General features: G+C 57.1%; 4 protein-coding genes across 12 annotated transcripts; 3 read left to right on the forward strand and 1 right to left on the reverse strand.

Annotated features, from left to right (window-relative positions):
* The first annotated feature begins 727 nt into the window (after window positions 1–727).
* On the forward strand, window positions 728–4,621 carry FAM219B (family with sequence similarity 219 member B). 4 transcript variants are annotated; one of them, XM_086849499.1, is made up of 6 exons: window positions 728–817; window positions 2,588–2,690; window positions 2,956–3,040; window positions 3,325–3,402; window positions 3,654–3,702; window positions 3,833–4,621. In XM_086849499.1, exons 1-6 carry the CDS (start codon window positions 734–736, stop codon window positions 3,920–3,922), a joined length of 489 nt encoding a protein of 162 aa, XP_086705625.1. In that variant the 5' UTR covers window positions 728–733; the 3' UTR covers window positions 3,923–4,621. The 4 variants fall into 4 exon arrangements, with proteins under 4 accessions (XP_086705625.1, XP_086705624.1, XP_023790040.1 ...); XM_086849498.1 differs by having other exon boundaries at window positions 3,855–4,621; XM_023934272.2 differs by lacking the exon at window positions 728–817 and adding an exon at window positions 1,811–1,976.
* Window positions 4,622–4,970: 349 nt separating this feature from the next.
* Window positions 4,971–10,506, reverse strand: MPI (mannose phosphate isomerase). Of its 2 annotated transcripts, none has more exons than XM_086849457.1 (8): window positions 8,640–10,506; window positions 7,475–7,602; window positions 6,982–7,182; window positions 6,758–6,899; window positions 6,275–6,457; window positions 5,991–6,164; window positions 5,679–5,887; window positions 4,971–5,326 (listed from the first exon to the last, which is right to left on the reverse strand). In XM_086849457.1, the coding sequence occupies exons 3-8, from the start codon at window positions 7,174–7,176 to the stop codon at window positions 5,108–5,110; spliced, it is 1,122 nt and encodes a 373-aa protein (XP_086705583.1). In that variant the 5' UTR covers window positions 7,177–7,182; window positions 7,475–7,602; window positions 8,640–10,506; the 3' UTR covers window positions 4,971–5,107. The 2 variants fall into 2 exon arrangements, with proteins under 2 accessions (XP_086705583.1, XP_086705582.1); XM_086849456.1 differs by lacking the exon at window positions 8,640–10,506 and adding an exon at window positions 7,903–7,988.
* SCAMP2 (secretory carrier membrane protein 2) lies at window positions 8,036–21,052 on the forward strand. The gene is made up of 9 exons (XM_086849494.1): window positions 8,036–8,191; window positions 13,055–13,135; window positions 13,638–13,727; window positions 14,445–14,562; window positions 15,219–15,347; window positions 15,775–15,934; window positions 16,454–16,555; window positions 18,480–18,597; window positions 19,634–21,052. The coding sequence occupies exons 1-9, from the start codon at window positions 8,135–8,137 to the stop codon at window positions 19,778–19,780; spliced, it is 1,002 nt and encodes a 333-aa protein (XP_086705620.1). The 5' UTR covers window positions 8,036–8,134; the 3' UTR covers window positions 19,781–21,052.
* A 173-nt stretch (window positions 21,053–21,225) lies between these two features.
* ULK3 (unc-51 like kinase 3) lies at window positions 21,226–25,205 on the forward strand. Of its 5 annotated transcripts, none has more exons than XR_015275912.1 (16): window positions 21,226–21,407; window positions 21,638–21,778; window positions 21,958–22,078; window positions 22,170–22,274; window positions 22,354–22,497; window positions 22,588–22,670; window positions 22,742–22,897; window positions 22,974–23,079; window positions 23,193–23,233; window positions 23,322–23,424; window positions 23,520–23,600; window positions 23,718–23,796; window positions 23,882–23,922; window positions 24,001–24,048; window positions 24,123–24,177; window positions 24,334–25,205. XR_015275912.1 is itself a non-coding variant. In XM_023934276.2 (16 exons), exons 1-16 carry the CDS (start codon window positions 21,306–21,308, stop codon window positions 24,348–24,350), a joined length of 1,407 nt encoding a protein of 468 aa, XP_023790044.2. In that variant the 5' UTR covers window positions 21,226–21,305; the 3' UTR covers window positions 24,351–25,205. The 5 variants fall into 5 exon arrangements, 3 of the variants coding, with proteins under 3 accessions (XP_023790044.2, XP_023790043.2, XP_086705573.1); XM_023934276.2 differs by having other exon boundaries at window positions 23,536–23,600; XR_002867128.2 differs by having other exon boundaries at window positions 22,354–22,670.
* Window positions 25,206–25,528: the final 323 nt, after the last annotated feature.

Genomic DNA, 25,528 nt, shown 5'->3' on the forward strand with positions numbered 1-25,528 from the left:
ATAGACATTGTCCCTGTTTTCCATTCAGCTCTGGCCCACACAAGGCTTTGGGAAAGAAAAAAAACCAACAAAAGTGGGTGGAAGGAGAAGGGAAATATCTTAAATCCGTTGTTATTTTCCTCCTAGAAGAGGGGAATTTCTGGGAAAACAATTTGTTTCTGCACAGTGCACTCAGGGCAAGAGCCGTGCGGGGCAGGATCGCTTGCTGCCCCGGCCCCGCTGCCCCGGCCCCGCTGCCCCGTTCCCGCTGTCCCGGCCCCGCTGCCCCGGCCCCGCTGCCCCGTTCCCGCTGCCCCGTTCCCGCTGCCCGGCCCCGCTGCCCCGGCCCCGCTGCCCCGGCCCCGCTGCCCCGTTCCCGCTGCCCCGTTCCCGCTGCCCCGTTCCCGCTGCCCCGGTCCCGCTGCCCCGTTCCCGCTGCCCCGTTCCCGCTGCCCCGTTCCCGCTGCCCCGGTCCCGCTGCCCCGTTCCCGCTGCCCGGTCCCGCTGCCCCGGCCCCGCTGCCCCGGCCCCGCTGCCCCGGCCCCGCTGCCCCGGCCCCGCTGCCCCGGCCCCGCTGCCCCGGCCCCGCTGCCCCGGCCCCGCTGCCCCGGCCCCGCTGCCCCGGCCCCGCTGCCCCGGCCCCGCTGCGCATGCGCGGAACGGGACGCGCCTTTTCCTCGCCTCCCATTGGCTGAGCCCCGCGCGCCCCGCGCTGCCATTGGCGGGCGGGCCATAGGCGGGGCCGGGGGCGGCCATGGCGACGGGCAGCGGTGGAGCCGGGGCAGGTCCCGGTCCCGGTCCCGCCGCCAGCGGAGCCGGCGGCTGGCGGGGCTCGGGGGTACGTGCGATGTACGGGAGTACTGGGGGTGCGGGGCTGGGCGGTGAGCGTGAGGCCGTCTGGGGTGTGTACATCTTGGGTATGGGGCTGGATGGGACCGCTGCATGGGGGCTATGGGGCTGAGGTGGGGTATGGGCATTGTGGGGTATGGGCATGGGGCATCTGTAGGGCAGAGTGGGGTGTGGGCACAGGGGTTATGGGGCTGGGAGTGTCTGTAGGGCAGAGTGGGGTGTGTGCACAGGGGTTATGGGGCTGGGGTGCATCCATGGGGCAGTGTGGGGACAGGGGTTATGGGGCTGGGAGTGTCTGTAGGGCAGAGTGGGGTGTGTGCACAGGGGTTATGGGGCTGGGAGTGTCTGTAGGGCAGAGTGGGGTGTGTGCACAGGGGTTATGGGGCTGGGAGTGTCTGTAGGGCAGAGTGGGGTGTGGGCACAGGGGTTATGGGGCTGGGAGTGTCTGTAGGGCAGAGTGGGGTGTGTGCACAGGGGTTATGGGGCTGGGAGTGTCTGTAGGGCAGAGTGGGGTGTGGGCACAGGGGTTATGGGGCTGGGGTACATCCATGGGGCAGTGTGGGGTGTGTGTACAGGGGTTATGGGGCTGGGAGTGTCTGTAGGGCAGCGTGGGGTGTGTGCACAGGGGTTATGGGGCTGGGAGTGTCTGTAGGGCAGAGTGGGGTGTGTGCACAGGGGTTATGGGGCTGGGGTGCATCCATGGGGCAGAGTGGGGTGTGTGCACAGGGGTTATGGGGCTGGGAGTGTCTGTAGGGCAGAGTGGGGTGTGTGCACAGGGGTTATGGGGCTGGGAGTGTCTGTAGGGCAGAGTGGGGTGTGTGCACAGGGGTTATGGGGCTGGGAGTGTCTGTAGGGCAGAGTGGGGAGTGTGCACAGGGGTTATGGGGCTGGGGTACATCCATGGGGCAGTGTGGGGTGTGTGCACAGGGGTTATGGGGCTGGGGTACATCCATGGGGCAGTGTGGGTGTGTGTGTGTGGCAGTATGTCCCAGTACTGTATGCAGTATATAAATACAAATAAATAAATGTATATATATATATTTGTACACATACCCACGGGTGTATCAGCACAGCATCAGCTGGCTAGGAAAGGGTATGGCACATCCAGAGGGATCCAGGGAGCCACTGCCTGCCTGGTTATTCTCATGGTAAAGCTCTGTCCTGCTAATTCCCGTTTAAGACACTGAGGTTAATCCTGGCTGTGCTCTCCAATCACCATCCCAAGTACTCTGCCTTGTTCCTTTAATTCCACGTCCCTCCTGTGCCAACTCTCTCTATTTTCTTCATTATTTCTTGTGTTTGTGGAAGTTTTTCCTTCCCCTTGCTCTTGGGAGCGTTGGTTCTCCTTGACAATAATTGGATAAAAGGAGAAACTTGAAAGGCTCAAACCCCAGATTAAAAATATACAATCCTTCCCTTTCTGTTTGATTAACCTCTTAGTAAATCTCCTCCACCACCTTTTCCCAAGTATTACTGCAGCCAGGTTTGCACAGGAACCGGTGGTGACTACCTGTGCTTTTAATTAGCATCACCATTCCCAAATAATCTTTTCATCTGCTAGCAGATCTACTTATTCCTTTTCCTCTCTCCCTCCTCCCCGGCTGGGCAGGAGGAGCTGTCCCTCCCCAGCCAACCTGGGGACAGATTTCCCTGCTGACCTGGAGCTCCCAGGAATGATCCAATGCTCCAAGATGACTCTGCCTTACTCCATCAGCATCATGGAGAGATGCTGAATACTTCTTCCACTCTTTTTTTTTAGCTGATTTGGGCTGAGAAGAAGAGGCTGAACAAAGGGACAGATGTGGTGGAGAAAAGGGGTCCATACATCATGAGCAAACCTCCCTCTATTCAGGCCAAGCTGAGTAAGTGATGCTTGGTGGTCTCTGCTGGCACTTTGGGTGTCATTTCCACCTCTCTCCCACAGCTGGAGTTACCAAAAGCCCTTTTTTAGCTTTGGTGGGATAAAACCTTCATAAAACCCCATTAAAAACCCATAGGGATGCCTTTGGAAAGCACTGCACTCCACCCACGCTCACCTGGAACACCCTCCTCACCCATTCCCCAAAATAACAAACCCTTTGGGAGCACTTGGGAATTCTTCTCTCTATCCCTGTGCTTGGCTTTCAGAGAGGCAGCGGGAGCTGGCAAAGACAGCACTGCGAAGGCAGGGGCTGCTGGGGCCACCCACTGCCCCAAAACCAACTCCTAAAAGGTCTGATCTCCTCTTCCTCTTTTCAAAATGTATTTTTCACTTTTCTTGGGGAGACTGGGAAGCTCAGAGGATTAAAAATGTAAAAGTTTGGACCTTATTCTGCTGGCTCTGTTTGGCTGGGATCATCCAGAATAATAAAATATACTGCTTTTTTCTTTTTTTGGGGGATGATTTGGTGGTATGGATTTATTTGGGTATCCTGGGTGGAAGGAGTGGGATTCCAGCCCTGGCTCAGCTCCATGGATGTGTTTCTGTGCTGGTCTCACTCCTCTGTTTCCTGGCAGGTCTGTGAAGTTCAACAAGGGCTATACGGCGCTCAGTCAGACAGCTGATGAAAACCTGGTCTCCTTTGACTCAGATAGGTGAATATCCCAGGATTTGGGGTAAATATCCCACAATTTTGAGGTTGGGCATGCTCCCAGATGGCTTTTTTGGGGGTTTGATTTTCCTTGTCACTGGTGGAACATCCCTGATGGTACTGGGCACCTCAGAGCAGTGAGACACTCCTGTTGTCCCAGATTCCCAAGATCCCTTGAGGTTGCACTGCCAGCTCCTTTCCCCCTCCAAATCCCCTTTTTCTGCATCCTAAAGACCCCATTCTTTTCCCCCTTAGTGACGGGGAGCCAGGATCCAGGTGTTCCTCAGGATACTCCTCCGCTGAGGCAAGTGTGGGGCTCTGGCTCTGACACTGTGGGGTCCCCAGGGGCTCCCTTGCTCCCCTGACCCCTCGAGGCTCTGGCTAGGGGCTGGAAGCATCACCCCACAGAGCGTGGCCGTGTGTCCATCCTGCAGAGCCCCGCTTTGTCCCCCGCAGCAGGTGACCCAGGACCTGAGCCGGCAGCTGCTGCAGGACGGGTACCACCTCGACGAGGTCCCCGATGATGAAGACCTGGATCTCATCCCCCCAAAACCCACTGCCTCCTCTTCTTGCCCCTGCTGTTTTGGAGAAAATCTCTCCTGCACGATTCAGTAGCTGCACAAGAACAGGTCAAAATCCAGCACTTTCTTTGTCCCGTGGGATGGGTGGTGGGTGTCCAGGTCTCACGGCAGGACGGTGACACAAGGACTGAACGATGCTGCTCGTGGCAGAGACCAACTGACCCCAAAAGACTTCTCCTTACACTCAGCAATAGCAGGGGGAGGTGGCACAGTGACATTTCGGTGTCCTGGATGGGACCTGGCACTTGGCTGGGGTGGGAAGGGAGGTCAGGCAGAGCCCAGCACCTTCACAGGGATATAAAGGGAAGGATTTGGGAGTTTCTAGGGTTGGAGCTAATGGCTTATTCCCATTCTCCTCAATGCTGCTTTGATACAGGGGAGACACAGCCCAGGCCCCCCTGTCCCAGCTCCACACAGGGCTTGTATTTGGGGGGCTGGAGAGCCTCCCTGCTGCAAACTATAAATGCTGCCTTAAACCATGGTCCTGCTCTATGACGTAGAGGACAATCAGCTTCTTTTACAGAAACCTTATTTAAGTATTTCATGTCAAGAGACCTAAACCAATTGGGTGGGGGGCATGGTTGTTTTTGTATTTTACTTGTAAAAGGGAGCACTCAATAAAGCAGATCTCATTACTCAGAAGGGGTGCTGGTGCTGTGAGTGTGTTTGCCTCATCACATTTTACTCCTTTCCTGTGTCTGAGAAGCAACAGGGGGAGTCACAGCCAGTGTTGGGGGGATGCTGGAGCTGTTCCCAGCCTCTCTGGCTCCCTCCACCACACTGCCCTTTGCCAGGGACAAAGGGACAAAGTCACCTCTTTATTCACAGCAGTGGAGGGTCTCCCGCTCCATCACCCTCCCCACGCAGCCCCCTTTTACAGCCAGGGCAGGGTGACACTGGCTGCCATCAGCCAGGCTCGGGAAGAGCCCAAGCAGCAGACAGCCTGAGCCTGCTCTGCTCTGTGCCACATCCAAGGAGTCGATCCACGGAATTGCTCTTTCTATACATCAGGGTTAGTTTTGGGATTTAATAGGTGGAGGGAAAACTTTCAAGCGAGAAGACTTTGCCCACACCAGTTTCTATCTACTCAAACATGGAGTGCTGTGGAGGAAGTGTCCCAGGTCCTGCTCAGAGGAGGCAGCAGGCTCGGAAGAGTAGCATCCCGTCGGGCGAGGAGAGGTGGAGGGAGATGCTCTCGTTGGCCGAGATGAAGAGCACGGAGCCACGGTGCAGGGACATCTCGGAGGCTGCGGCTGTGGAGGTGCCCACGGCCGTCCCTTGGATCACCAGCAAGATGCTGGCAGAGTCCATGGCAGAGATGAGGTACAGCTTGATGGAGGCAGGGATCTGCCAAGGGAAATGTCACTGTGGCTGGAGTCCCCCTCAGCTTTCCTCCTCTCTGGAGAGCTGGAACGGGCTTGTCCCCATCCCCACCCCTTTGCTGTGCCTGCAGCAGCCTAAGCCCAGGGACCTCGGCTTGGCTGAGGCCACCCAGGACTTCTTCCCAGTTCTCCCTCTGCCCAGAGCTGCTGGAGAAGGTTCCCAGGCAGAGGAAACAGAGGAAGGATACTTAGCCCAGCACCCCATTATGCCCAAGCATCCCTCCCTCCTTGCCAGGACACTGATTATAAAGGTGAGTGTTGGGCTGTCCCACCTGGAGCCCAGCTGGTGTCCCCAGCACGGGTCTGTCATCGCTCACCTCTATCCTCAGGATGCTAAAGTCTGGCACGGGTGGGTCATAGAGGTAGACATGGGGATCGAGCTGGCTCTGCGCCGCTGGGAAGATCTTGGAGCTGCTGGGTGCTGGTGTGTAGTTGAGCATCTCACACAAGGTGAGCACATCGATGAACTTGGGGGTGAGCCCGGCGCGCACTGTGTTATCCGAGCACGCCATGATCTCTACGCAGTCTGCAGGGACGAGACAGCGCTGTCAGCCCACCCCAGCCCTTCTGCCTGTCCCCAGGGCCAGTCCTTGCAGGATGCTGGGATAGAAGAGCCCCCTGACACTCACCTCCGTGCAGGTAGGCGTGGGGCTCGTTGGCTCCCAGGAACATGGCCTCCCCCGGCTCCAGCCTCACCACGTTCAGGAAATAAATGGTGAAGCAGCCAATGTCCCCCGGGTACTGGGAGTGCAGCCGCAGCAGCAGGTCCCCGCTGCTCCCCGATGTGTCCTTCCCTTCCGCTGCTGCACAAGAAGGGACCAGGCCCAGCGTCGGGAGGGGGCTGGGGGTGCCCCAGTCTCTCCCCTAAACACAGCCCTCCAAACTGGTTTGGGGTGTTACAGCCAGGGCCCACCTTCCTGGGAGATCCTCTTCACCAGCATGTTCAGCTGGTCCACGAAGAACTTCTTCTCGCTCTTCATGAGGCGGGTGAAGCACACGCGGAGGGCGGCCGAGACCCCACGGGGGTCGTCGCTCCCACTGCGCTCCAGCTGCTCCGCTGCCACCTCCCCGATCAGTGCCCGAAGCTCGGGGACATCTGTGGGGCCAGCCCCAGTCAGAGCCAGTCCCCCAGCCCAGGGGAGAACCGGCACCCCCAACCCAGGAGAGCACACTCACCATCCCCACAGCCAATCCCATCCCAGGGGAGCACTGCCCTCACCCTGAACTCCATCCCAAGGGACCACAGCCTCCGTCCACACTCCAAACCCAAACCCAGGGGAGCGTGGCCACCATCCCCACCCTGCATGCTATCCCCAGAGAGCACCATCCCCACCCCAAAGGAGCACGGCCACCATCCCCGCTCCGGTCTGACCATGCACCCTCCCTCCATCCTTACTCTGGAGAAAGGAGACAATCTCCTCCACGGGCCGGAAGCCACACATGCCCTCGAAGGGGGTGAGGGCGATGGCCATCTCGGGCTTGTGGTTGGCATCGGGATAGTGCTCAGGGAACTGGGCGTGGAGCTTCGCTGCCAGCTCCTGGAGAGAGGGGAGAGGGAGCTGGGTGACCTCCCCAGGGACACGGGGTCCGGCTGGGCTGCCCACCCGGGGCTCTCCCTACCTTGTTGGGGTGCGCCTGGACAGACAGGGCGGTGTTGACCGACAGCACCTTGAACAGGAAGGGCAGGCATCCCTGGAAGGCGTCCTTCACCTTGGCCCCCAGGCAGGCGGGGTTGTCGGCGATCCACTGGCCCAGGGTCTTTTGTGGGATGCGGTTATCCCGGATGAGGGCATCGCCCCGGGGGTGTGCGCCCATCCACAGCTGCGAGACACCGGCGGACAGGGGCACCCTGAGCCGGGCAGCCAACACGGATGACTCGGGCTTTTCCAGAGGCTGACCGGCCCCAGAGGTGATCCCTGGCAGCTCCCTCGGGGGCTGAGTCATTGCCGAGCCTCCCTCCAGGCCAGGGGACGTGGGACAGCCCGGGGTCAGCATCACGGCCCGGCAGGACGCGGGGATGGCCAGAGCCACAGCCACAGTGTGGGATCAACACACGGATGGACACACAGATGGGACGGAGACACGGACAGAACGGACACAGAGACACACTCACCTCAGCGTAGGGCTGGTCGGGCTGGATCTGGACCTGGGGGTCACCACTGGCCACCAGCTTGGCCACCTCGCTCTCCAGGCCCACCTTCCCCCAGGAATAGTTCTGCACCACGCAGGAGAGGGGGAACACTGCGGGAGGGAAGTCAAGTGTTAGCGGGGCACAGAAAGAACTCCCTCAAATCCTTCCGGACCCCCACAGATCCCCCGGGGCAGGCTGACAGGGTGTCAGGGAGGGAGAGGACCACGGGCGTGGGAGAGGAGACTGTCTGAGGGGACGATTTTCAACCATCACACGGCGATCTGGGGGGCGCTCGGGCTGGGGGCGCTCCGCCCAGCGCCCTGGAGGGGTCCCGTGGGGAGGGATCCCCGCGGCCCAGCCCAGAGCCCCCATCCCCTTGGCGGGCGGTGGGTGCCCGGTGCCCCGCTCACCCCGAATCTCCGCCATGGCTCGGCCGGGCAGGACCTGCCCCCCTCCCTTTCCCCCCCCTCCCCCCGCCGGCTATAAGCGCCGCTGTGACGTCACGCGGCCACGCCCATGGGGTTAACCCCGCGCGAGACGTACGCGCCGCCGTGACGTCACGCGGCTCCCGGTCACGCGGGTGCCCCGGAAGCGCCAGGAGCGGCGGCGGCGACGGCGGCGGAGCAGGAGCGGACCGCGCCCATGTCGGGCTTCGACACCAACCCGTTCGCCGACCCGGTGGACATCAACCCCTTCCAGGTGGGCGCGGGGCTCGGGCGGCCGCCGCTGGCGCGGCCCGGCTCGGCCGGGCCCCCCCGTGCTCCGCACGCCGGGACGTGGCACTGAGTGAAGCGCCGCCGGCCAATGGCGGAGCCGCTTCTCTGCGTCTCGGCCAATGAGAGGGAGGGGCGGGACCGGCGGGGCGTGAGGGGCCGCGACCCCCGGCCCTGAGGGCGGCCCGGGACCCGCTGCCCGAAAGTCCTCCGGTAGCGGGGCTCCCGCTCCCCCGCCCCGCATCCCCGTCTGGCCGGGGCTCTGGGGCCCTTCTCCGTATCCCCCTGGGCGGGGGACCCGTACCCTGCCCGCAGGTCACCCCCGAGCTCTGTGACCCCCCTCAGGGGCCCTCCTGCTCTGTCCCCGGGCCTCCTCACCTCGGGGAGGGCTCTCCCACCGCCCTCGCAGCCAGGCACAGCCTCCCCTCCCTCACCTCGCCAGGCAGCGGCGTTTGGAGTGGGTTTGCTGCCTCTCACGATGCACAAGAGCTGGGAATGCCTATTCTGAGGTCTTATTAAAAATTATCCATCGCTGGAGCTCTCTTGGCCGTGCTGCGTGGTGCTCTGATTGTCCGCTGGGTCTCTCTGGGTCTGCTTTTAAGGCGCTTAAGAGTGAGTTCCTAAGGCAAAGCTTCGTGGCTCAAAGCAGGGGATTCCTGTTAAGGTCACTGAGGACTTGGTTTGTGTTCGCTGGGTTTCTCCTCTCTGGGATTAACCTCTGAAAATTGGGGTCATTTATGCAGGGAGCTGGCCTGGAACAGCCTCTGGTGTGAAAATCGGTGTCTGGCCTTTGGATCCCATCTGTGAGCTCAGGCTCAGCTTCGCTGCTTGGCTGGGATGTGATCCACAGGAAGGAGTGTTTTCCTGACCTTGGATTCCAGGGCTGAGCCAAACACAAATTGTTTGTTGATGAACCTGAGTCTTTTGAGGAATCAGAGTGAAAAAATTCTTTCTTTTCTTCCTCACTTTCATTTTGGTCTTCGTATTCACATGGTCTTGTGACTCTGAGGAATGGGAAGAGTTGGGACGATCGTGTTCCTCTCAGTTTTGTTCCAAGGGGGTGGAATATATTGCCTTTCATGGACATGGGATTTGTTGCTTTGGCTCTGAGGAAGTAAATATTCCTAGAATCACAGAACTATTTGGGTTGGAAGGGAAATGAAAGGTCATCCAGTCACCCAAGGGCAGGGACACCTTCCACCATCCCAGGCTGCTCCAAGCCCCATCCAGCCTGACCTGGGACACTTCCAGGGATCCAGGGGCAGCCACAGCTTCTCTGGCCCTGTGCCAGGGCCTGCCCACCCTCACAGGGAAGAACCTCCTAATATCCAATTTAATCTCTGTCAGTTTGAAACCATTCTCTGTTCTCCTGTCACTTCAGGCCCTTGTAAAAATCCATCTCCATCTTTCTTGTTGTCTCCTTTCAGCTGCTTTGTGCACATTAAAGCTGTCCTGGTATCTGACAGAACAGGGCCGTGCTCACTCGGTATTCACTGTTCAAACAAAAAAAGGTTGAAGGTGATTTCAAGCCAGTAACTCCCATGTCAGGCTCACTTCTTAACGAGGATTAACACACATCCCACCATGAATTCTCCCGTGACAGCTCTTTGCAGCTCATCCAGTCCTTGTGGGAGGTTCTTTATCCTCCTCTTGGGGCTGCAAGTTTTTGTCTTACCTCATTTCTTTTTTTCAAGAAAAATTCCCGAGTCCCCAGCAGCTGGTTGAGAGGAATTTTTGACTGCTGCTTCCTGGAGCCTCAAAGCCTCGTTGGTCCGGTTTGAAATGGAATCCCAGCCTGTAGGACAGCCTGTTCCCTGCCGGGGGCTGGATCCAGGTGTTGGCTCTGTGCTGGGGTGACAGTGTCCCACTGACACCCCCTGACATGCTCTGGAAGGAGCAAAAGCCTCCTCACCCTCCCAGCCCGTGGATCTCTCTTGCCACAGCACCAGGGTTGTCCCTCCTTGCTGGAGCTCCCAGTTCAGTGCTTCATCCTCCTCAAATCCTGACATGACCAGGATTTCTGCCTTTTCAGGAGACTTTGCTCATGATATTCGTCAAGCTTTGTGTAAAATGAGCTGCTTTGGTCCTGTTAAAAATATCTCTGGCTGCTCTGTTACTTATTGTAACCAGTTAATGAGAGATGATTAACTTCCTTCCTTTATCTAGTAACCTGCTGGAAGTGGCAGCTGCCTCCAAAACTTCGATTCAAGCTTTGGACAGAGCTGGAAACTTCCATCCTTTTCAGAGATATCAATAATAAAATCCTTAAGATTTCTCTTGGTGCATCTTCCAGGCAGTGGCAGCACTCTTGAGTCTGCAGGACTTGTTATATTTGGGGTAATACTGTGATATTTTGACAACTGTGTTAAGCTCCAGGTGATTCTAGGTTGAGCTCATTTTCCTTGATCTCATCTAGAGAGGCCTCTCATTTTGTTTCTTTCATCTGTGGGAACAGAAAGAAAAGAAAAAATAGCATTTCTTGCACAAACCTGTTGTATCCAAACCTTTCAGCAGGACGACAGCAACTTTGTATTTGCATTGAGCTGCATTTGAAAATCATTTTGATATTTGTGGCAGAGCAGTTTGGTCAAGATGTGGAGTTGTTCTGTGCTGGGGGCTTCTGAAGTCGTGGAAAACAATGTCACACGTCCCTGGCACTCGAGGAGGTGATGGTTAGGATGGTTTCCAATGGGATCTGCTCGTGGCATCCCACAGCTCCAGCCAGTCGTTGATTTGTGAGCACGAGCTTTGTGGCTGGACACACTTATTGTGGCTCCAAGTGGTTCTGAATTCAACCTCTGTCCTGATCCTTTCCAAGGCTTGTTTCAGGAGGGCCAGCTGCCTTTTGCTGTGTAGCTGGCAGAAGATAACTGTAAAAACATGAAGTTTGTGGGCAGCTCCTCACTGATCTCTGCATTCCTGGTGCTCACTCATCCCTCACTGCCTGCTCCGGGCTCGAGGAAGCTGCTGCCCCTGATCACCCTCTGCTTTCCTTCCTGCCCTACCCAGGCACGTGTCCAAACACTTCAGCTTTGTTGCAGATTCCCTGCTCTTTGAGTTCCTGTTTTAGACACACTTGCATGACAGCAGGCAAGTTAAGCTGAACTGCTGGGCCTTGGCCTTACAGCTTAATTAAGTGATTTTTTTTTTTTAAAGCTATGCAGAAAGATGAAAGCTTGTCTACCTCGGGAATCAAACTGTGGTGCAACTGAAGCTGTGGTGCTGCTCTGCCTGCCCTTGGAGAGCCTCCAGCTTTCTTTTAGGTGCAGATCAGGCAAGGGAAGTAAAATGTGTGTTTTACAGTGGTACTGTAGCGTTTCTCCCAATTCCCCAGCACTCTCCTCCCAGCCTGACCACCCAGGCTCTCTGGAGGGTTATGCAGCTTTCACTTTCCACACCTCAAAGGGAATTTCTCTTCCTTGTGCAGTTATTTTCTGCTGGATTTTAGTCCAGCTGGGGCTCGTGTGCTCCGGACTAAAGGGTTTGTGCTGATGTGTAGCACTGCCATGTGAGGGGAAGTGTAAGCTTGTGCTGACAGCCCACATCTCTGCACAGCTGAAGCTTCCAGAGGTGGCAGGAGTGAAATAAAAGCAGGTTTCATCTCCAGCGTGGCAGTCCTGCTGCTTCTTCCCACTTCTTGCAGCCCTCCCTCTCTGGGGAGTTGAACTTCTCCGAGCAGCATCTGAGAATCCGCGATGCCTCAGCCCGGGGTGATTCACAAACGAGTGTGACCTGTTGGTGGGGAGTGTCTGCCGTGCAGGAGCTGTGGAGTTACTCATTAGCTGCTCTGTGTGGATCCTGCTCAGCAGAAGGCTGCGCTACAACTCCGGGAATGGCTCCAGAGGGATTTTCCTCCATGCCCCAGCACCCTCAGCCCCACACGCCCCGGCACAGCCTCGGCTCATTCTCACCCCAACCAAGCACTGAATTAGAAGGGCTGGTCTGGGTGCACGAGGTGCTGAGGGAGGGAGATGAAGCCGCTTTTCAATTTTCTGACCCACACCTAGCTCTCGGGTTGCCAGGCAGGAGGATTTCCCAGTTCAAAAAGGGCCTTGTTTCTGGAATAACTGGGGAGAGGAGTGCTCCAGAAGGCAACATCTGGCTGCCCAAGAGGAATCTCTGCATGGAAAGGAGAAGGTAGAAAAGAGGAGATAAAAACAGCTGTGGACATTGCAGGTGAAGGGAGAGAGGTGCTCTGAGGTGCTGAGATCCTGTTTTTAAACATCAGAGGATTTGATGGAGACGAGTGGGAGGTGCTGTGAGTAGAAGTGAGAGCTGTTATGCCAGCAGCATTAAAACCTCCTAAAATAATTGGTGTCACACCTCCAGCTCAATTTTCCTGAGTGTTTCACTTATCCAGAGCAATCATTGGCATTTTAGCTTGCTGGCATCTCTCAGCCAAGATCAGCTCTATCTAAAACCTCATTTTGTGTGGCTCCCCTGCTTTGTGAGACCCAGCGACATCCTGACCATGGGATGTCAAATCCCTGGAAATTGGGAATAACTCTCTGTGGATGAGCAGAAGTAACCTGCACAAAGCATTCCTGTGCCAAAAGCATGTTGTGGTTGTTCAGACATCCCTCTTGGCTGAACAGGAGATTATTTCTGCTCACAAGTCTTGCCTTGCAGGTAGTCATCTCCTTGGATATTTAAATTTCATGCCAGCCAGGGCCATCTCCCTGTGGCAGGGATGCGTTTCACCCCCTCAAAGTCTCAGCTGACAAGCAGATGGAAAGCAGGCAGGATGGATAAGATGGACCTGATGTTCTTAAAGGCCTTTCCCAAAGTGAACAATTCAGTGCTGTCAGTGCTGTCCAATGCTGATTTATCTTGTGCTCTCTCCCTCCAGGACCCCTCAGTGACACAGCTCACAAATACCAGCCAAAGTGGCTTGGATGAATTCAACCCCTTTTCTGAGAGCTCTCAGCTGGTACGTGCCATGTGTCTTTGTGCTCTGTGTACCTGGTGCTGGTTTTAGTGGTGTAGAAGGTCCCTTAGTAGGTGCAGCTTAAAAAACGAGGAATTCACAGCTGATTTCCCCATGCCTGTGTCTCATGCCATGCAGAAGTGGGCAATTGCTCCTGCACTGGAGCAGTAATAAGCTCCCAGCTGGAGCTCTCCACTCTCATGGAACAGCTCCTCTCCAGCTGGCTGCTGACTCCCAGGGAAGCCCCTTGAAGTGTGAAGGGGAAGATGGTTTGTGGCAGGACACAGCAGGATTTATTTGCTCCCTGGGCTGCGAGCTGAGCTGCCCTGGTGCTGCCATTGAGGGATGGCTGTGAGAGCCTCATCCTTATTCCCTGACTGCTGCTGTGAGCCAGGAGAGGAAGAGGGAGGGCAGGAAGCTGAGACTTGTGGTTTAAACAGTTCACTGAGTGCCTGTTGTGTTTCTCCTGCCATGTTTTCCCCTGGTTGCCTGTGGTCTCTTGCAGACGAATGCGGCGCGGACGACGCCGGCGGCGCAGCCCTCGGGCCACTCGCAGCCGGCCGTGCTGCAGACATCCGTGGAGCCCACGCCACAGGTACAGCCCCTCTCTGCTGCCCTCCCAGCCCCCTCGAGCTCCCAGGGCCTCTGGGAGCACAGGATTCCTTGGGGTGGTGACTGGGAAGCTGCAGGTGATCTTATCAACCTGCATTTCCAAGGCAGAGCTTTGTAGGGAATAGGCACGTACGGTCCTTATATTTCTTTCCCTGTCCCTCTGGTGGCAGAGCTTGCTTTGCCTTGTGTCCTGTTGGCTCTGGCTTCCCTCTGGAAATCCCAGAATGTGTCCTGCTAATACTTTTAGCTTAGTTCTGGTGTCTGACCAGACATGCTCAGTGCCAGGAGAATAAATGCAAGAATAAGTGCCAAGACCACCTCATCCAAAGGACTGAAGCTGCTGGGAGAAAGAATAATTTCTCAGAATATGAAACAGGTAGAAGAGATCCTTAAGAGGTGTGGCAGGCAGCTGGGAAGGGAATTGTCCTGGTAAGCCCAGGAACCCTGCTCACCACGCTGTTGTGAGGTGCTCAGAGCAGTGAGGTGAACGGCGAGATAGAAGGAGCTGTGGATAAGCTCCTCCTCCCAGCCCAATCTTCCTGTAGGATAACTTGGTTTTGTCCTCCAGTGGCAGATTCGAGATGTCTGAGGCTGAGCTTTTGTGTCACCCTGTGCTCAGCTTCCTTCCCAGCCCAGCAGCGGGTGGTGCCATCACAGCCCAGGGCAGGGCTGACCTCTCTGATCTCTGTCCCCTCCCCAGGCTGTGGCTGCAGCAGCACAGGCAGGGCTGCTCCAGCAGCAAGCAGAGCTAGAGAGGAAGGCAGCTGAGCTGGAGAAGAAGGAAAGGGAACTGCAGAGCCACGCAGCCAGCATCGACCGTGAGTACTGACTCCTGCCCAGGGCAGCCTGGATCACTTCAGGAATTCAGGATTTCAGGAAAACTCCCTGTGGCAGCCCTTCTGGGACTGTGCCTGGCATCCCACAGCTGGGGAAGATGGGAAGGCAGCTCAGAGGTGGGATACTGGAGGCCAGCTCTGGTGGGTCCCTGACTTCAAGCAGCTTCATTTCACCACCAAAAGCTCTCAAGCACCGATCTGTGCCCGTGTCACAGCTGGTGGGTGACACTGCCACACTGAGGCTTCTCACTGAGAGCAGCAAAGCTCCTCTTCTCAGCCTCAAGGCTGTCTTAACCACAGAAACCCAATATTTTTCCCCCTAATCTCAGTTTGGAGTGGCTGAATCTGGGCTTGCAGGGCTGAGTGATGGTGGCTGGGATGGCCCTTTGGCCAGTGCAGGGGAATCCTGCCTTCCTCAAGGGAAAACCCCTGCACATGGCTGCTCTGCCAGCAGTTTATCCCATTCCTGCTGTGCTGCCTGCTCAGATGTAGGAGCTGCCTGACCCCTGGGCTCTGCCAAGGTTTTAATGCATGAATTAAACAATAGCTGAACAGCTGCTTGGAAATTCTGGGCTGGGAATTAGTCTTTGAAACAAGAGAAGAGCAAGTGAAGAGCTGCTCCTTCCTCTCTTCCACAGCGAGGCAGAACAACTGGCCGCCTCTCCCCAAGAGGTGTCCCATCAAGCCGTGCTTCTATCAGGATTTTTCTGCAGACATCCCAGCTGACTACCAGCGGATATGCAAGATGCTGTATTACTTGTGGATGTGTGAGTAACGACTTGAACTGCAGTCAGAATTCTTTTTGAGGAGGTTCTGTGTGAAAAGCTGAGCTCTGTCACACAATAAATGCTGTTGGCGTTGTCAGCAAGGCTAAAATCACATTTCCCTCCTTTCTTATGAAGGTAAATGTGAAGAACCCCCAAGTTTATGCTTTGGGAATAGCTCATTCATGACAGAAGTTTAATTGTTTAATGGAGGCTTGAACAACTATTTAAGATTTGGCTGTGAGCAGCAGGATCAGATGAGCTTCTTGAGTCAAGCTCTGTTTCCCTTCCAAGGGAGGCAGGGAAACGAGATGGCCTGAAGTCACCTTCATTTCTGCAGCTCTCCATGTGTTCAGCGAGACATTAGGGATGCTTTGGAGTTTCCAAGAGCTTGCTGATGTTGTTTTTCTCTCTCTCCCACGCCAAACAGTGCATTCCATCACCCTGCTCCTAAACCTGCTTGCTTGCCTGGCATGGTTCACAGTCGACAAAAGCAGAGGAGTGGACTTTGGTCTCTCGATTCTGTGGTTAATTTTATTCACCCCTTGTGCCTTTCTCTGTTGGTACCGACCAATTTACAAGGCTTTCAGGCAAGTGCTGGGTTTTTTTTTTTTTCTGTGACAGGGTTGTATCTCTCAGTGGGAGGAGCTTTGGGTTTATCTGTTCCCATCATGTATTGCCCGCAGGATTTTTCCAGTGCTTTGCATCATTAGATAAACCCAAACCACTGTGTTGCTAAACATATTAGATCTGTCTAATAGAACTTAACTATGGTGATCCTTTTTCATCCTGAAATCCAAGCCTAGGCAGACATAGGGTGCTTTTAACTGATTTTTTTATTCACTTTATTGATTTCTGAGACACTCTTTGATACATTGGTGTTGAGCACACTGAGTTTGTTGAGGGAGCTGCCTTCACCCCATCTTGCACTGGGCAGAGCACTGGATTTGCAGTGGACACATTTGGGTGCCCAAATTCCTCCCCAAATCACCTCCCCTCAGCAGCTCTTCCCTGGAGAAAGGAGTTCACTGAAGCTGTTCCTCTCCTCTCAGAGCATGGATTCAGTGCAGGGATCACGGGTTTCACTCCTGTTGCCATCTCTCCCGCAGGTCTGACAGCTCCTTCAGCTTTTTCGTCTTCTTTTTCATCTTCTTCTGCCAAATAGCAATCTACATCATCCAGGCTGTCGGCATTCCTGGCTGGGGAGACAGGTAATCTTGGCTTCGCTGCCTGCCGTGTCACAGATCCCTTTTCTCACCAGGGCTGTGACTGACAGGAGCTTTGGGGCCTGGTTCTGACAGCTGCTTGTTCTTCCTGCTGTGGTTTTCCTCTCTCAGCCCATGCAGAGCCTTGGCAGGTCCCAGCTGGGCTGCCTGCCTCCCCTGCTCTTCCCATCCTAATCCCGGTATGTGAAGGAGTATGAGAAGGGGAGTATGTGAATTACCAGATATTGGGCAGAAATCCTTCCCTGGGAGGGAGGTGAGGCCCTGGCACAGGCTGCCCAGAGCAGCTCTGGCTGCCCCATGATCCCTGGCAGTGCCCAAGGCCAGGCTGGATGGGGTTTGGAGCACCCTGGGGTAGTGGAATGTGTCCCCACCCATGGCAGGGGATGGAATGTGATGAGTTTTGAGGCCCCTTCCAACAAACCATTCTGTGAGAACTCTTCTGTGCCTCTTCTGCTGCCCTCTCCCTCACTCAGTACAGATCATATTTGCTCCTCTAGTGTGAACCAGATCTGCCTTGTTTAAATTGGAGCCTTCCCTGACAGCAGTGTGGGGCTGAGGGATCTCTGACCTGAAATCTGGGTACTTCTCAGCCTGGTACTGCTGCTCCCACCCTGACTCTGTCCCCAAACTCTTCCCAAATTTCTCTGGAGCGTGTGCTTGGTGGGCTGAGATAAGCAGAGAGAGCTTTTAGCCTCGCCCTTTCTCGGTGACATTGTCCAGAAGGGTGATCTTGGGCTTCTGGAGTGGGTCCAGCAGCCTCGTGTCAGCAGCTGTGCCCTGCAGGGAGAGCACAGCCTTTCCTTTCGCCTTGCTGCCTTGGCTGCAGCTCCCGTTCCGGAGTTACGGAGCACAGGAAAAAGGTTAGCAGCCCGTGGTGCTTCTCCCGAGGGGAAGCCTCCAGGTGGGAGCTGCTGCCTATTTTTACCCTTTGCCTGCAGAAGGGCTCGTGGGCAGAGCTGTCCCTGGCCTTCCCCCCGTGCTTGAGTCACGGGGGATGGAGAGAGAGGGGGTTCAGTCTGGCTTGGAGAGGCTGTCTGGAGCTTTCTGCTCCGTTTCCTCCCGCCAGACAGCGCGGATATTTTTGGCTGCAGTGCGTGGTGTGCCTTTCCGCTTCCCTGTGCCGTGAGGAGCAGTGCCACACATCGAATGGGACCCATTTTCTCTCTCCTGCTGGCACTCGGCGTGCTTGGTTGAGCAGTTTGAAAAGTTCTTTTCTCCAGCACCCAGGAAGGTGTTCTGAGTGAGGTGTCTTGGTATTTTCATCCAAGTGCTGGTAACTCCTTGAGTTCTCCCTGCCCCTTCCCTTCAGCAGCTCCCAGTGCCTGTAACATGGAATTGTGGAATCACAGAATGGTTTGGATTGGAAGGGACCCTAAAACTCACCTAATCCATGGGCACAGACACCTTCCACTATTTCAGGTTGTTCCAAGCCCTGTCCAGCCTGGCCTGGGTCATTTCCAGGGATGCAGCAGCCGCAGCTGCTTTTTGCAAACTGTGCCAGGGCTTCACCACCTCCATCCTTTCCTGCCTCTTCCTCCCACTCCCGACCCTTACATCCCTTACACTCAGGTCCAGCCTCCAGACCTGCCAGCTGATCTCTTCCAATTTAACTTTCTAGCCTATCTTTACCCCACTTGGCTGAACTTTGAGAAGGTGCCCAGGGAAGTCACTGCTGGCGCCAAGGGTATTGATTGTGCTGCCTGAGGGGAGGGCACAGGGCTGGAACTTGGGTGGGATGAGCACAATCCTCCTCTAAAAATGCAAATGGAAACTCTATCTCCAAAACCAGGGCCTGGATGAACTCTGGTTTTGTACTCCCCTGTAACCTTCCCCTAGAGCAACTGTCCCTCGGTGCTCCAGCTGTGCTGGAATGCTGTCCATGCTCACCCCTCTCTCCTCTCCCTGGCAGCGGCTGGATTGCGGCGCTGTCGGAGGTGCACGGGAACCTTGCCGTGGTGGTGATCATGATGGTGGTGGCAGCGTTCTTCACGCTCTGCGCTGTCCTCTCCCTCTTCCTCCTCAAGCAGGTGAGTGGCTCGGGGGCCAGCAGAGCTCAGGCTGCTCCCAGGAGTCCTGGGTTTGACTCCTCCCTTCCCTGATGACGGGAGCGGGACAGTGGTGGGTCAAGAGGTTTTAATTAAAAGTATTTTTGCTTGTGTTCCCTGCATTGATGTCAAATTTCTTGGACACTCTTGAAGTGGGAAGTAGCCTCCCTTTGGAGTCATAGAATCATGAAATGATTTGGGAAGGGACCTTAGAGCTCATCTTACCCCCCTGCCAAATGCAGGCACACTTTCCACTATCCCAGGTTGCTCCAAGCCCCATCCAGCCTGGCCTGGAACATTTCCAGGGATCCAGGGGCAGCCACTGGGAAACCTGTGCCAGGTTCTCTGGGTAACCCATGCCAGGGTTTCACCACTGTCACAGAGAAGGATTTTTCTCCTGATATCCCATCTAACTCTGCCCTCTGGCAGTTGAAAACCATTGCCCCTTGTCCTGCCTGGAGCTGGCAGAGCTGGTTGTGGCTCTGTTCAGCATCCAGGGATTTTCTGTCACTGCTCCCACAGCATTGTGGGGCTTCTCAGAGCCTGCTGGGATCCCAGTGAGTGCCTTCCCACCGGTTCCTAAACCCAACCCTCCTCCTTTCTCCTGCCTGACAACAGCAGGGCTGGATTTCTGCAGGAACAGCAGAAATGGAGCTTGGGGGAAGGCAAGGACAGGCTGGTCTGATCCTGCTTTTATTGGTACTTCCTTCTTTTCTCCTGCATTTCTCTTGAAGGAAATACCTGATGCTGTTGGCACCTTCAGGTCCTGCCCTCCAGTAAGTAAATACTGGGTTAAGTCTGAGCCATCACAGCGTGGTGAGTTTTGGGTCTGAAAGCAGCTATTTTGCTGAGAACTCCACATTTTTTATCAAAGGAAATCCGCAGCATCCCGTGCTGGGAGCCATGGAGCCGCTGGCTGCAGCCCATCCTCTCCAGCTGTCAGGGGAGGCAAGGCAAGGCGAGGTGTGTGCAGCAGCCCCAGTTTCATTCACTCTTTTCCCTCCCCTCTTGTTCCCAGGTGCATTCCCTGTATCGGCGCACAGGAGCCAGCTTCCAAAGGGCCCAGGAGGAGTTTTCCCAAGGCATCCTCACCAACAGGAGCTTCCAGAACGCAGCGGCCGGGGCAGCCTCCTCAGCTGCACAGAGTGCTTTCCGGGGAAACTAGCCCTTCCCAGGAAATCCAGCCCTTCCCAGGAAAACCAGCCCTTCCTGGGCTGCCTCCCTCGCTTCCTCTGCCCTCGTCTCCTCAACCTTCATTTATTATTATTTTTTTCTCTAAAAATGCACTTTTTGGGGGTACCACCTGAGCTCTGTGATGCCGACACTCCTGATGAGAAGAGGTTTTTTTCTAACTTCTGCTGAGCTACGGTTTGGATGATTAGTTTTCCCTGTCTTGTTTTAGGGTATGGGGAGATGGGGGAGGACATTCTCTGAGGCAAATATTCCTCTCTCCAGGACCTTCTGGGTGTTTGTCTCTTCTTCCCCTCACTCTGTCTGTAGCAGGAAAACGAGGGGAAACAGGTTTTTGATTTTACTCTCTCTCTTCTCTCGGCCTTTGCTACGAAGAATTTGATTATCTGCTGTTTTGGGAAGGTTTTGTAACGTGCATGTAGTTGATGTGGTTGATTTTAAGAACAGAAACCGTACTTTTGGTTTATTACACTCACACGATGCTGTATTTTGACCTCGTAACTGCTGGGCTTCCTGAGAGCCAGGACAAGGTGGCACGAAGGAGAATCTGGGAGCAGGGAGGAGTGTGTGGGGGGCTGTATTTCCCCTGGTCCCCCCAGGGCACATCCCTCGCTTCTGCAAGCATCCCGCAGGCACTGGCCCTGGGCACGGAGAGGGGGAGAAGGGATCAGTGGAGGCTGAGTCTTCTCAGTGACCTGAAAGCAGGAGAGGGATGGGAAAAGGGATTTTGGTTTGGCTCCCAGCCCCAGGTTGGGGCAGCTAAGGTTGCCAGGTCACACAGTGCCTGTGCCGCCCTTCTCCAACTAACCTTGAATGAGTCTTTCTCCAGGGAAGGCTCCTCCCTGCCTTTCCTCCTCACCAGTTTGATCTTTTTTTTAGCTGGGAAGGAACTGTTGTGATGTGTGTTCAACTGCATCCCGAAATGGGATGTCCCTTGGGACATGGGGGAGGCGCCGGGGTGGATGGGGGCAGATTCCCACCTCCCCCTCTTTCAGCCCCGTGTTTTGGGTGTCGGGGAGGGGGCTTCACGCAGGTTTGGCTTTGTGGTGCCCCTTTGCCGGGGTGAGGGTTGTATTACACCCCCATCCTGTGCTGGTGAGGGGCAGCAGGGGGACGCTGGGATACAGAAATCGGTATTTTTACACCCTTTTCCTCCTGTATTATTGTTTTTTTTTTTTTTCCCCTCCCCGCGTCTGATCTTTTAATGTTTAAAAAATGATTAATAAAAAATTGTTCATGCGGTCCAGATGCGGTGTCCGTGCCGGCGGAGGGGGCGTGGTCATCATTGGGGCGGGGCTGTGGGCGTGGCCAGAATGAATGGGCAGGTCTAGAGGGCGTGGCTTGTCTAGCGGATGAAGGGAATGGGCGTGGCCATGGTTTGCGGGCGTGGTTTCCCGCGTTGGGGGCGTGTCCGTGGGCGTGGCCTGCGCCGTGGCGCGCCGGGAAGGCGGAAGCGGCTCCCGGGTCCCGAGTGCCGGGACCGGGGGTCCGGAGGGGCCATGGCCGGGGCCGGCTGGGCCCCGCCGCGCCTCGATGATTTCATCCTCACCGAGCCCCTCGGCTCCGGCACGTACGCCACCGTCTACAAGGCCTACAGGAAGGTAGGGCCGAGCCCGCCGCGGGGTTCGCCTTTTTGCTCCTCAGTCTGCCCCCCCACTCCGGCGGGACCCCCGTTCTCCCGTCCTCCACATGGGGCACCGTCCCTGTAGCCCCCACCTGGCGCCGGCCGCTCCCTTGCAGGGCTCCCTTCCCTCCGCACTCTGCGCGCTGGGGGAGCAGCCCAGGGTGGCCGCTTGGCTGGGGGGCTCCAGCGTTGTCCCCTCCTCGGCAGAGGGACACGCGTGAGGTGGTGGCCATCAAATGCGTCAACAAGAGGAGCCTGAACCGGGCGTCGGTGGAGAACCTGCTGACAGAGATCGAGATCCTCAAGACCATCCGCCATCCCAACATCGTGGAGCTCAAGGACTTCCAGGTGGGCTGGGGCCTTCCCGGGGTGCGGGGGGTGCTCTGGGGCGGAACTCCTCTGGCATGGATCCATCCTCGCTTCCCAAGGGTGTGTCCGTGGTGCCAGCAACTGGGCAAAGCGCTCCGGGTGAGCCTGTGTGGGTGGGACCGGCCGGGGTGGCACGGCTGGGTGTTATTGCCGCGCAGTGGGACAGTGACCACATCTACCTGATCATGGAGTTCTGTGCCGGGGGGGACCTCTCCCGCTTCATCCGGACGCGCCGGATGCTCCCCGAGAAGGTGGCACGCGTCTTCCTGCAGCAGCTCGGTGAGGACACCCCGCCCGCCTCTGCCGGGGACCCTTCCCGAGGGTTTTGGGGTGCTGGGCTGTGCTATCACGTGCCCATCCGCCCTCCCAGCCTGCGCCCTGAAGTTCCTCCACGACCGCAACATCTCCCACCTGGACCTGAAGCCGCAGAACATCCTCCTGAGCTCCCCGGAGAACCCCCAGCTGAAGCTGGCAGGTCAGGACAGCTCCCCAGGAGGGGCTGGGAGGGGGCAAATCCCTTCTCCCTGTGCCCCCACGAGCTCTCTGTCCGGCAGATTTCGGCTTTGCTCAGTACATGTCCCCGTGGGACGAGAAGCACGTGCTGCGCGGCTCCCCGCTCTACATGGCCCCTGAGATGGTGTGTCGGCAGCACTACGACTCCCGCGCGGACCTGTGGTCCGTGGGTGTCATCCTTTACGGTGGGCTTGGCTTTTACTGCCCCGGGGGGCTCTACTCAGGGCTGCTTTCCCCCTCTCCATCTCCCCCCACCGCTCCTTTTCCTCCCACAGAAGCACTTTTTGGGAAGCCGCCCTTCGCTTCCCGCTCCTTCGCCGAGCTGGAGGAGAAGATCCGCAGCGACCGGGCCGTGGAGGTAACGTGGGCTGGGATGGAGCTGGGGGGGTTCTCACAGCGGTCAGTGGGCTCAGCCCCTTCCCTGCCCAGCTTCCCAGCCGGCCCCAGCTCTCTCTGGAATGCCGGGATCTCCTCGGACAGCTGCTGGAGAGGGACCCTCGGAAGCGCATCTCCTTCGAGTGCTTCTTTGCCCACCCCTTCGTGGACATGGAGCACATCCCCGGCCCCGAGAGCCTGGGCAAGGCGGTGAGCGAGGGCTGGGGGCTGCTCCCGGGGAACGGGGGGGAGTTCCAAGCCCTGAGACCCGCCCTGTGTCCCCCAGACCGATCTGGTGGTGGAGGCAGTGAGGAAGGATCAGGAGGGAGACGCCAGTGCCGCCTTCTCCCTCTACCGCAAAGCCCTGGAGTATTTTGTGCCAGCGCTGCACTGTGAGTCCCCCCGGGGGTTATGCGGGGCCCGGGTGTATTTTTGGGGGGCAGCACCCCGGGGGAGTTCAGTTTTCAGCCCACCCACCCCTGTGTTTGGTCACTCTCTCCATCAGATGAAAGCGACGCTCGGCGTAAAGAAGCCATCCGGGCCAAGGTGAGCTAAAACCCCCGGTGGGGTGGGGGCAGCACCCCCGTCCTCTGCATCCCATATCGGGGTCTTCTCACCCCCAAAATGTGCACAGGTGAGGCAGTACATCTCCCGAGCAGAGGAGCTGAAGGTGTTGGTCACCTCCAGCAACAAGAACCTCCTGGAGAAAGGAAACCCGGCTAGAGAGCTCCTTAAAGGTAGTGATTTTTGAGCATCCCCCAGTGCTGGAGCTGGCAGGGGGCAGTGCTGGGGTTTTGGGCTGAAGGGTGAAGATTTTGGGCAATCCCCGTAGCCGTGTCCCCTTGCAGAGATGGCCAAGGACAAGCCTCGGCTCTGCGCGGCGCTGGAAGTGGCTTCGGCTGCCATCGCCAAGGTGAGGGGCGGCCTTGGGGGTCCCCTCACCCCTGGAGGGAAGGGGAAGGTGCAGACCCGGTGGGGAGGGGGCTGCTGGATCCCCCCAGCCACAGCCAGCCCCCGGGGCCTGTTGCAGGAGGAGGAAGGCAAGGATGACGGTGATGCCCTGGAGCTGTACCAGCAGAGCTTGGGGGAGCTGCTGTTGCTCCTGGCCGGTGAGTTGGGACTGTGGCTGGGATTTTAGGGCAAGGAGGGGTCCTGTGCTCTCATCCCTCATCCCATGGCACATTTTCCCTGCAGCGGAGCCGGCGGGGCGGCGGCGGGAGCTGCTCCATGCCGAGGTGAGTGCCAGCCTTGGGACAGCCGGCCATCCCCCGGGGCCTGGCTCCAGGGCTGCACCCTCTCTCTGTCCCCACCAGATCCAGACCCTGATGGCCCGAGCCGAGTACCTGAAGGATCAGATCAAGGTATGATGACTGGGGGGGTTCTGGAGGGAGCTGGGGGAGGATAAAGGCTGGAAAAGGCCCCTCTCCCTTGGCAGATGCGGGAGGCACAGTCCATGGGCAAAGAGGCGCTGGCAGAGTCCGTCCGGAGCGGTGAGTCCCCCTTTTCCGTGGGGACTTGGGAAATATTCCTCCAGCTGCCACAGCCATGCAGATATCCCTGCCTGTGGCTGATCCCAGCCCCACACAGCCCCGGGAGCCCCTGCCCCCACCCCTGGCGTGGGCTGAGCGCCGTGTGCCCCGGCACAGGCTGTACCTTGCAGTGACTCTGGGAGCTGCCCGAGGAACGCTGCTCACCGCCCTGCCTGGAGACACCGGCACCGAGACCAGGCTTCTGTCCCCACCACCAGGGTGACACCTGGGGGGTCACCTCGGGCTCCCAGCCCCGGGGGCTCCGCAGGGACATCTGCCCCTCTCCCAGGCGCTGGCTCCTTTCCCTGCCAGCCCTGCCTCTCCCGTCTGCTGCTGCAGCCTCCCCTGCCACGGCGGCCGGGTTATTCCACTCTAATTCCCTCCGCTGGCTGCTGTGGGAAGGGTATTTTTATCCTGGCCCTGGGCTCTGGCAGGACATCCCCCCTGCTTTTTTGGCTGGGTGGTTCTTCCACCTCCCAAATTCTTGGGGAGCCCACACGGCCCAGCTGCACAAATCCGGCCGGGCGCTGAGGGTGGACAGGGATGCTCCGCTGTGCCTTCCTCGCCCAGCATCTACCTCTGCATCCACTGCTGCTCGTCCAGCACCCACTGCACTGTCCCAGCCCAGCCAGAGCTCCCTGCCTCTCACTGCTGGAGCACTGGGAATGAGGCTTTTCCTTCCTGAACCTGGAGCGTGACAGCTTCTGGCTGCGTCACCGGTGTCATGACCGTGAGCAGTGCTCAGCAGGGACCCGCTGAGTCGGGCACGAGCAGCAGTCAATCACCTTCAGGGAGGCACTCTCAGCATCCTGCCTGCCCCCCTCCACTCCTCAGGACCCCCAGCATCCCAGTGGTGTTCCCAGGAGTCACTGGTACAGGGTGCTGAGGTTTCCTGTCCTGCAAAACAAGGTACTTGTCTCAAAATCTACTGTATCTCAAGGGAATGTAATTTATTGTCTTTAATAAACTTTAATTTTGATTTCCCTGCCTCCTCCGCGCTCGGGTTTGTGATTTAAGCCTAAAAGAGGACCCAGAGCCAGCCTGGGGTCCTGAAGCCAGCGGGGAGGGGGGGGACCCTTGTCCCTGTTCCCCCAGGAGCAGGGCTGGGGTGTCCCCTCCTCTGCTCTAGCAGTGCTCTCCCTTCCTGTGCTCCCCGGGGACACGAGGCAGCCAGAGCAAGGTTTGACCTTGTTTTCACTTACCATCTTTTTATTTTTTTGTGTGTGTGTGTAAAACAGGGAGCAGAACAACACGAGCCATTACGTAAAATCCTGTTTTCTCCAATAGATTTTTGTGGCGGGTGAGGAAGGGC

This window comes from Cyanistes caeruleus, chromosome 13 (assembly GCF_971803275.1).
Source record: "Cyanistes caeruleus chromosome 13, bCyaCae1.hap1.1, whole genome shotgun sequence".
Classification (NCBI taxonomy): Eukaryota; Metazoa; Chordata; class Aves; order Passeriformes; family Paridae; genus Cyanistes; species Cyanistes caeruleus.

Excerpts from the sequence above, each read along its gene's own strand:
- SCAMP2 (XM_086849494.1), top strand. The coding sequence starts at position 8,135 with ATGTCGGGCTTCGACACCAACCCGTTCGCCGACCCGGTGGACATCAAC. Across the intron at positions 15,935-16,453 it reads CCAATTTACAAGGCTTTCAG|GTCTGACAGCTCCTTCAGCT; the intron begins GCAAGTGCTGGG and ends TCTCTCCCGCAG. Across the intron at positions 16,556-18,479 it reads ATTCCTGGCTGGGGAGACAG|CGGCTGGATTGCGGCGCTGT; the intron begins GTAATCTTGGCT and ends TCTCCCTGGCAG.
- MPI (XM_086849456.1), bottom strand. Across the intron at positions 7,183-7,474 it reads CCGACCAGCCCTACGCTGAG|CTGTGGATGGGCGCACACCC; the intron begins GTGAGTGTGTCT and ends GGTGTCTCGCAG. Across the intron at positions 6,458-6,757 it reads GATTGTCTCCTTTCTCCAGA|ATGTCCCCGAGCTTCGGGCA; the intron begins GTAAGGATGGAG and ends CTGGCCCCACAG.
- ULK3 (XM_023934275.2), top strand. The coding sequence starts at position 21,306 with ATGGCCGGGGCCGGCTGGGCCCCGCCGCGCCTCGATGATTTCATCCTC. Across the intron at positions 22,671-22,741 it reads GCAGCGACCGGGCCGTGGAG|CTTCCCAGCCGGCCCCAGCT; the intron begins GTAACGTGGGCT and ends TTCCCTGCCCAG. Across the intron at positions 22,898-22,973 it reads CCGAGAGCCTGGGCAAGGCG|ACCGATCTGGTGGTGGAGGC; the intron begins GTGAGCGAGGGC and ends TGTGTCCCCCAG.
- FAM219B (XM_023934271.2), top strand. The coding sequence starts at position 1,854 with ATGTATATATATATATTTGTACACATACCCACGGGTGTATCAGCACAG. Across the intron at positions 3,041-3,324 it reads CCAAAACCAACTCCTAAAAG|GTCTGTGAAGTTCAACAAGG; the intron begins GTCTGATCTCCT and ends GTTTCCTGGCAG. Across the intron at positions 3,703-3,854 it reads CAGGATACTCCTCCGCTGAG|CAGGTGACCCAGGACCTGAG; the intron begins GCAAGTGTGGGG and ends TGTCCCCCGCAG.